At 42.9% G+C, this 10,037-nt stretch overlaps 1 protein-coding gene across 1 annotated transcript; it reads left to right on the top strand.

Annotated features, from left to right (window-relative positions):
• The first annotated feature begins 1,372 nt into the window (after positions 1-1,372).
• Positions 1,373-7,887, top strand: LOC146577522 (ribonuclease inhibitor-like). Its single transcript, XM_085267667.1, has 3 exons — positions 1,373-1,479; positions 5,164-5,340; positions 7,710-7,887. Exons 1-3 carry the CDS (start codon positions 1,373-1,375, stop codon positions 7,885-7,887), a joined length of 462 nt encoding a protein of 153 aa, XP_085123793.1.
• Positions 7,888-10,037: the final 2,150 nt, after the last annotated feature.

The raw sequence follows: 10,037 nt of genomic DNA, 5'->3' as shown, positions 1-10,037 counted from the left end.
TAAATAACAAAAGACAAATCAAACAGCCAGTTTAATCTCAAACATTCATCCAATCAGCCATACACACAACATACAGCATAACCCTGTTGTCTTAGCACATAATAAGTTTTAGTTCTCATGTAACTAAATGTGTGCCATGGTAAAACTTCTTCACACACCAGAAACTCACAATCAGCTCACTCAGCTCACTCATTTAAGACCTCTCATCTATGATGCAACCATCTGTCCTCCTATAATATTCAGTCCACTAGTCTATGTATCACTTTCATCTTACTAGTGACTTGGACAAGATGACAAACAGAATCTCATGCTTAAGATGCTGTCTGGTCTTCATGAGTATCATTTATGTGTAAATGCATGTAGGGTTAGTATAGTTAATGCATTTTCAGTATGTTTTTGTGTTCTTCTCTCATCACACTTTCATTATTCTCATCACTGCTTAAAACAACACACATCTCTCTCTGTTTTTTTTCTTTAACTGTACTTTTCTCCAAAACAGAAAATAGCATTACAGCTGTTTCAGACTTAGAAACACCAAACACTCTTCGTGCTATCATTCATCCACACAACTATTTTATTTCTTTTTGTCCACTGGGCAGGTGACCTGCAGAATCACATCTGCCCCAGCTGGATACCTTTCACACACACCATGACGTCAGACACACTCACGGACTGGATCAGGAGAAAAACTTTCTTCATCTTCACACTCTGGGACAGAAACACCATATGTTTTTTTTGTTTGTTTGTTTGTTTTGTGTCAGGGATGGATATGTAGTTGTAACGTTTGTGTTCACTAACTTTACTTTCTGTTTCCTACCCTGCCCAGTCTGTCTTGGACTCAATGCTTCTCCCAATGTCTCTCCATACTCAGCCTCTGCTCTCTCACGCTCTTCTCTGGCTCTACTTTCTGCTAACATTCTTGCTTCTCTCCTCTTCTGAACCTGCTCCAGCCACAACTTAGCAATTGCTAACTGCAATTCCTTCCTCTGCTTCGCTTTACCTGTTTTACCAGCTACACTTACAGCTATTCTTTCTACCAGCATTTTACACTGAACTTCCACTAATGTCCCTTCAAATCCACATTTCTTACGCCAACAACCTACATAATGCGTGCTGCCTGGTAAAAATTTCTCCATAAATTTTAAATCTCCTTCTAAGGCAGACTTACACATTTTATTCTCCATTAACAATCAGCCACACTCACGCAGACCACGTCTGGCCCGCACACACACACAACATAGGCCTATCGCTTGCGTCTGCACGCACAGCTAGCGCTCTCTGTTGAAAACTCTCAAACGCCCCATATGGCGGAGAATTCAACCTTCAGACACTCTCTAACGCCCCAAATGGCGGAGAACTCTCTACGCCCCAAATGGCGGAGATTCCGGACTCCTTCACGGCGGAGACGCCGAACCTAGGTTATCTCCACGCCCCAAATGGCGGAGAACTCTCTACGCCCCAAATGGCGGAGAAGCCTGCGTCTCTCTCACGCGGCTAGCGCGCTCCCGGACTCACGTTTAACGCACAGCCCGTAGCCGCTCTCTAAGGCCTTCTGTACTCACTGTTTGTTTACGTTCATGGGAAGAGCCTCTGGATCCCGTCAATCGTCATCCATCCCGAGGGGAGGTCAGGAGCAAACTTCCCGGCCTGGTGGCAAGCCAAAAACACCAGGGCTTTACGTCAATCATCCCAGACGTTGCGGTGGCGTCCTCTCCCTCTCCTCGGTGGATGCAATGTGTTAGGCTCCGGCTCCGAAGGACTAAATAAATGTTGGGTCTGTGTTTCCACAAACCCCGCTAATTCTAGAGACTTATTCATCATGAAGAAAACAAGACAGTCGATCGATCCATTACTTGCGCAAGGGAGGCCTCGTCTGTGTCCAGCACGACAATGACCCCAATGGTGGCCTCCTCTCGCTGCCTTTTATTGACAATCTTCAAACAATAGTTTACAAAGCACCTCCCCTTGCAACCCCCCTTTGGTTACATAGACAAGGCACTGTATGTAAGTGTGTGTGTGTGTGTGTGTGTGTGTGTGTGTGTGTGTGTGTGTGTGTGTGTGTGTTACCTCCTGCTGACCAAAGGGTCATAAACCCAGGAAGTTTACATCAAAAGAAACAGATCTTTCAGATAGGATGTATCTACAATAAAACCTCCCCCAGCACAGAGTGGCTGGAAAGGTGGTCAGGATCAAAGGGATGGCTTTGATCCTACTGCTTAAACTAAGACTGTACAAATTTAAGAAACACAATGGCAACATTCAACAATTAGACTTAACAGTAACACCACCACTTTACTCTGTTCTACCTGTCACATCATTTTATCAGGAAACAAATATGCTCATGTTTTTACTATGTTTGTCTTGAAGATGTAAGAAGATCACATGGTGCTTTTTATTATTGTGTTGGTTTGTTTGCTGTCTCTTGGATGGAGCCCAGCTGTGCGTGGCCCCTGGGCCTGTGGTCAGAGTGTGTGCTGGATAATCCGGCCCAGGATGAGGCCAAACTGACATGGGATGAAATGTCTGTCACATAATTGAGCTTTGTGAGAAATGTACGACTTTAATGTGAAACATTCAGAGTTTTTTCTCTTGTTGTGTTTGAAGCAAAGTTACAGAGGTTTGATTACAGACACAGCTGAGAGTTTGTAATCTGTCATCATTTTAAAAGGTTTACATTTCTTCAGTATATCCACATTTGCAGCTGGTACCTCAACCTCCACTTGTCCAACACAACTGCTGTCCACTGCCTCCATGACATTGTGATTTTGCTGTTGGTCTTCTGTCAGATCTTCATCAATCACTTCTGCACGGGGCACACCTTCAGACTCTGCAGCTGCATAACGAAAGCCTGTAAGATAAAATTAGACATAAGGTAAATGTACACCAATATTCCAATGACAGGTGTGTGATTCATCTGGAAGTTATGTGCGGATTAGTGTACAGTGATAGCAATTTAGTATGTTTTTAGAGGGGGGGGGGGGTTGTTTACCTCCGATGGGTGCTCTTTTTCGCTTCCGTTGCGTACGCCTTGAGTGCCGGTCCGAGTCTGATACAGGTATGTCGTCATGCCCCATGTGCAGTGTTGGTGCCCAGTCTGGATTTGTTACATCCATTTCATATGCTGGTTTGCCTGCAATAATGCCAAATCATAAGCTACTCAGTCGACATGATGTGGTTCTGCAGCATCACACATTAGCATGTTTTATCTCATTATCTATGACCTCAGCACGTTGAAAATAACACTAAAAGCCTTTCAAGAGTGATATGAATTAATTTAGAACTCACCGGAAAGAAAATGCCGTGAGCAAACCAACAAAAAGCTGGGGATTGCAGAGAACTCGATATCCGCTCGTCTCACCGCTGCAATCCAAGCCTGACGTCTTTGTTTAGTAATATCGGATACATGGGATCCCTCACGTTGCCTCCAGGACGGAAAACGATGAAAAGAGAGCCCGTTATCCAGCTTCTTGCCTTCACGATCGTGTGATCTAACGTTGCAACCGACAACACAACACGTACGATCCATAGCTGAAATGGTATCCTTTGGCTGGCCTACTGTCATGGCGGAAGGGGGCGTGGCCCATCTCCCGTGACATCACGCTCCAAAGCCCTATAGGTGAGAAAATGTACCATGTCGACCAATCAAAAATGATATGGAAACATGACATTTGGTTGTTTAGCAAAAGGGGGAAGTTTTAGGAGTGACCGGCAAGAGAGAGCGAGTGAGCGAAAGAGAGAGAGAGTTTTGATACGTGAGAGATTTGTGACGTTTACCGTGTTTGGTCTCAAGTTAGTTTGTTGTCTTGTGTATTTAGTGTGTAGCTGTTGTTTTGTTTTGTGTGTCAGTTCTACTAGTGATCGTCACAGTTGCTGCCTTAAAGCCAACAAAGGCAGATTGCAGTGTAAACGCTGAGTGACACACCTGCTGTCAGACCTGCAGGTTTATCCCTGTGCTGTTCTCATATGTGTTAGAGTGACACAAACTATTGTTTGACACCTGATTGTTCTGTAAATAGTTTGAAATGATTATATGAAAAACGTCTGAGCCTTGGCTGCATTTTTTGGTAAATAGTACCATATAACTTTGTTGTTTGCAAAACGTGTGCGTATTTTTAAAAATGTACAATCTCTATTTGCATTTCAAGTTATGAAGATGATTCGTTAAACATGTGTGTGGTTTTTACAGTCAAAATATCACTTTCTACTTGTATTTTAAATTTTGTCTGAATTTAGATAAATTGTGCTGATACAGTTGGTCAAAATGAGAAAATAACAGATTGGCAAGATAAACTGTTTTTAAAGGTAAAATATAGAGGCCACATCAAAAGTAGTCAAGAAGGGTTAAAGGCTAAAAGCAAAGTTGTCACCAAGTACTGTTTATATTTGTGTGTATTGCTGCAGCTTTTTTGAGTATTAATTTGGTGCCTTTGTGTGAAATAATGGTATTGTGAGTGATCCATATAGTCACAAAGAATAGCCACTTGTTTCTGTGCTACCAAAGTTCCCCGGCTTTCATTCAAAATGTGTTTATCGTCAGCACCTGCACATTAAACTACTTAAACATTATAAATGTCTTCAAGCTCACACTGAGGCCTGTGGGGTACTATCAGCCACTGAGACAGTACACACATTTATATGTGTTTGTATATGAATATTTCATACTTTAAGACTGCCTGTTTATTTAAGGGAGATGAACAAAATACATTGGAATTGTACAAAATAATATCATGGATGATAAATTAAATAGATTTTAAGTAGATGCTTGTGCATTCTTAAAGTCTTATATGTTGAACTGAACTATGTGATCTGTTCAAAGCCTTAATCTTAATTTGAAGTGAAATGTGCATTTTGAGTTTATACACTATGTATATAAGGCGACCGTTTCCTTTTGCAGTATTTTTGTGTGGTGTACTTTTCTATGTCTTAACAAAAGGGGAACAAAGGTGTTTAAGTTCACCTAGGATGATGTGTTTTAATTTTCACATGGTCTTGCTTGAATTTGACCCTGACAAAGGCGTATGAACTCTGTCAGCTGTTTGGAGTTTCCATTTTCTAAACTTCTACATTCTGAACCTTCTTCAGCTCTGAACAGATGATGAAACACTGAATGATTTCAAGCTCACACTTTGTCTAATAAACTTACATCTTTCATTCTTTATACAGATTGAGGGACTGTGGTTTGTCAGAGATCAGCTGTGATTATCTGGCAGCAGCACTGAAGTCCAACCCCTCCCATCTGAGAGAGCTGGACCTGAGCATCAACTACAAGCTGCAGGATTCAGGAGTGAAGCATCTGTGTGGTTTCCTGGAGAGTCCAGGATGTGGACTTGAAACTCTGGGGTCAGTCAGCATGTTTTAGTTGTGCTGAGATGAATATGATGTGAAAGTTGTGCTGACACTAAACTGCAGACATCAGGCTGATATTATACTGATCCACACTGAGGATCTTCATGGTAAAGTCTGTTTTCTTCTTCTCTGGTTTAGTCCATTGACTGCAGCAGAACAATGTTCACATTTCAAACCTTCAAAGAAGAAGAAAAATCCTCCACTGGATAATTCACTGTGAAACTCTCCAACTCTTCATTCCACCTTAAAGTCTGTCTGACACTGAAATCCAAAGCAAAATGTGCGTTTGCTTTACAGACAGCAGTCCAACACAAACATACACACATCATCCAAAACACAGTCCAACATCCAAATCTCCTCCACTGCCAGCATGAATGATGGGAAAGAGAAGGAGGAACACTCTGACATTCAGGGTTAGAATGAGTTTCATGAAGCAGACTGTGAAGATCAAAGCTGCATTAGAAAGCTTACATGAATGAATGAGTGGACAGAAGTGGACAGAGATCATCTGAAGCACTTCAAAGGCTTTAAATCAGCACATTTCTCTTTAATCTTTATCAACTCTGTTAGTTTCTCTCAGTTTTCTGTGGAATGAAGCTAACAGCAGGCTAATAAGATGCTGACCAATAGGTTTCTATTAAAGGTTGTAATCTGTATATGAAAAAGTGCTTTGGCTCAGCAGGGATCAGCTTACAGGTAGAATACAGCTGCTGGATGGGATTAGCATGTCATAGCTATCTACCAAACTGCTAACTGGGGGATTTCAGGCCATCTATGGATCATTTTTGCTAACTGTTTATTCAGCTTAGGCTCACAGGGCTGCAGCCTGTGCCCTAGCTGTCATAGGGCAAGAGGCGTGGTCCACCTGCACAGGTGAGCAGTCCATCACAGGGCCAACAGAGAGAGACAGAGAAGCACTCTCTCACATCCACACCTACAGCCAATTTAGAAGCACCAATGAACCTAAGCAGCATTTCATTGGACTGTGGGAGAACATCCAACCTCCACAGAAAGGCCAACAAGCTTCAACCTACAACCTTCTTGCTTTAAGGCACTAGTGCGAACCACTTTTCCCCATTTCAGCCCAAATCCTGCATCTTCCTGTTTCTGACTCCAGGCCAGCTCCACTAACACTTTCTCATCAGACACTGCCACCTAGTGGAGGAAGTCTTAGTTCCATTTGAAGCTTCAGATGACAGTTAGTTCCTTTACAAAGAGGTGGAGGTGGTGGGGCCACAGCACCATCATCACTGAGTGCCATAGGACACTTAACCTTTGTTTCCATATGCTGGGAACTTCCTGTTGTTCCAAGGAGGACTGGAAAATGTGTGAAAATCTCCCAGTCAGTTCCTCACAGCACACTTCAATCATTTCCCTCCCACAGCATCAGGACCAGGGCTTTTTCTCTCTTTGGTCCCACTAAGAGATTTCCACACAAACACCTCATCAGTGGGACTCTCAGAGCTACCAGCCCTTTGCTACAATCACAAAGCTCTTCATTGAAATCAATGATATCAAAGCTGGAATCAAATGAGTCCAAGTCTTCTGCTGATTCAGCATCACATTCATCTTTGCTCCTTGTCCTGCATCCCCACCATGGACTTCATTCTTTTCCAAGCCAGCCTTGAGTGCCCTTTATTCAGCTCATCCTCTGCTTTACTTTTACACCTGATTTTAGCTGCTTTATCTCTCTTTCAACAAGTTTCTGTGCCTCAATCTTTTTCTTCTCTCCCTCATAACAAGACAGCTTCTTCTGCCTGAGAACATGTTGGAGTGATTTACTAATCCAGGGCTGCTTATTGGGAAAATACTTCCTGTTTCCAAAGTAATCCCCATTTTTCCCAGAAAGAAATGTAAGTAGAAATCGATGATCTCAGTGAGAACATGAGCCTTTAAAAAGTCCCAGTGGGTGCAGTCAAAGCAGTCCCTCAGTCCCAGTATAGAGTCTTTGGTCCAGACTGGAACAACTGTGTGCCCAGTTTGAGCTCTCTTCAGTGCTGTGACCTGACAGACCCAGAGGGGCCATCACATCACATTTAGAAGCTCCCCTAATGGAGCCACAACACATGTCCAATACTTAGTCTGTCTTGTTGGACCAACTGGAAGAAATGATTCAAGGACTTAGTCACAGAACAAAGATTCAAATCTCCAAAATCCAACTGGCTGCATCAGGACATATAGTCTGAAACTCTGCACAGTTTCCTGTTTGAAGCTGCTTCCTGTTGGCTTCAGCTGTTTGGAGTTTCCATTTTCTAAACTTCTACATTCTGAACCTTCTTCAGCTCTGAACAGATGATGAAACACTGAATGATTTCAAGCTCACACTTTGTCTAATAAACTTACATCTTTCATTCTTTATACAGATTGAGGAGCTGTGGTTTGTCAAAGATCAGCTGTGATTATCTGGCAGCAGCACTGAAGTCCAACCCCTCCCATCTGAGAGAGCTGGACCTGAGCTGGAACAACCTGAAGGATCCAGATGTGAAGCAGCTGTCTGATCTTCAGCAGAGTCCAGACTACAGACTGGAGACTCTGCTGTAAGTAGAGTGATGGAGTGAGTGGGTGGTGCTGTCAGCAGTATTGTACTAAACACAGTCAGTATGAAGCAAAGATCCAGTGTTTCCTGTAAAGCTGCAGCTTCTCAGTAAAGCTGTGAGAGGAGAATGGTGACAGGCTTCAGGATTTATACTGGATGTGCTGCATCACTGACTGACAGCTGATGAAGAGTCTCTGGAAACACTCGTTTATCTCCTCTGCTCTTCCTTCTTCTCTCTGCAGGTGGAGCTGATGATGGTAAACAGGACGGTGTGTGTGCTGAGAGAGGAGGAGCTGTGTCCTGATGATCCAGAGAGGTTGAAGCAGCAGCAGCTTGTGTGTAGAGACGCTCTGACTGGGCCATGTTACTGGGAGGTGGAGAGGAGAGCTTCATCCAGCACTGACTGACAGAGGAATGAGAAGAAGTGCAGATGACTGTCAGTGCTGCAGAGTGAACTGCTCTGAGAACAGCTCCACTGTCAGACACAATGTAGAGTCCAGCATCATCCCTGTGTGTCCCTCTGGATCTGACAGAGGATCATCAGTGTATCTGGACTGCTCTGCTGCTGCTCTGTCCTTCTACAGTCTCTGCACAGTCTCTGTCTGACTCTGGCTTCAGACCCTCCTGGATCAAACTCACCTGGAAAGACTTTCAAACATCACTCAATAGATTTGAATACAGAATATATTTGATATATACTGTAGATGTACTGTAGAGTTGCAGTTTGTCACTTGTAAATACAGTCTGTGAGCAGCTGTGAGCTGAAAGATCTTTCTAGAAGCACGAAATGTTTTCACTCTTCTGTTGCTTTTTCATATATTTCCACAACATTAATATTGATCCCACCTGTCTCACCTGTTTCATGCTTTTATACATAATAACAGGACACGTGTGATCTGAGCGCTGCTGTGGTTGCTGTGCTGCACGTCTTCATTTAGATAACAGAGACATCTAGTGGTTCAGAGGGAGAACTGCAGGAGGTGGAGCTGTGTTTTAGCATGGAAAACTTTTTATCTTTTAGGCGCAGATACAAATATGACAAGTATCAGTGTGAGATACAAAAGGTCACATCAGTCAGCAGAGGGAACAGTGATCACACAGCAATGTAAGAATAGAAACATAACAGTGAATCTGGACATGTATACAGAGGGAAGCAAACAAACAGGATGTAACACTACATTAAAGCCACAAATGGGAAGAAAACAAACACAAAGGAAAATATATTTGATCTCAGGAATCCAAATCAGATGCTTTAGAGCAGGGGTCGGCAACCCTGGGCACGCGTGTCACAGCTGGCAAGCGAAGGGTTAACTGATGGCACGACCATAGCTGGACTGGCCATCGGGCATACTGATGGTGATTTTTCGTTTTTCTGGGCCAATGATGTTTTTTTATGATTTTTTTTTTTTGTAACGGTATAAACGATGGAAGGTGGTGGATTGGCCGGATGCTGGTCGATGTGTAGAAATAACTCAGTTGTTTGGTGGTGGCTATGGCGGAGCTTCCACAGAGGCAGCAGGTGGATGAGGGAAAGGGGAGGCAGGAGGAGCAGAGACCCGGGGCGGCCGCCGGTCCGAGTGTTGGCCCCCTTGAACTTTCCCACATTTTGTCACATTACAGCACAAACATGAATCAGTTTTATTGGAATTCCACGTGAAAGACCAACACAAAGTGGAACGGAAATCATACATGATTCCAAACATTTTTTACAAATAAATAACTGCAAAGTGGGGTGTGCGTAATTATTCTGTCATGGAAAAACACACTGCCATCAACTGTTTTGTTTTTGTCAAAATCACTGTAATATAATCACTGTACCTTTATATACATGTGACTTATATTAATGCTGCTGCCCTCTTGTGGCTAAAGTGTAATTATGTTCTTGTTATTAGGGAAAACATTTGAGAGTAACATGACAAATGAGTCAGCACTTTGGCTTCAGCTTAAGAAATCCTCATTTTTATGTCATCAGTTATAGTTGCATGTATTCATTATCATAAGTTAACCTTTAATATTGATGTCTTAAATTGATTTTACTTAAACTAGCAATAATTTTATGGTTGCATTAAATAAATGGTCTGGTCTGGTGGGCGTTCTTTTAGTGGGCTTTTCTGTCACGGCCTGCGTGGCAGACTATGATGAGGGGAAGGAGGAC

The sequence above is a fragment of the Mchenga conophoros genome, linkage group LG3 (assembly GCF_057382185.1).
Source record: "Mchenga conophoros isolate Kocher_MC1m ecotype Shallow Benthic linkage group LG3, M_conophoros_male_GT1.1, whole genome shotgun sequence".
Classification (NCBI taxonomy): Eukaryota; Metazoa; Chordata; class Actinopteri; order Cichliformes; family Cichlidae; genus Mchenga; species Mchenga conophoros.
Note: the sequence above shows the minus strand (reverse complement) of the source record. Positions and strands in the feature narration are given on the sequence as shown.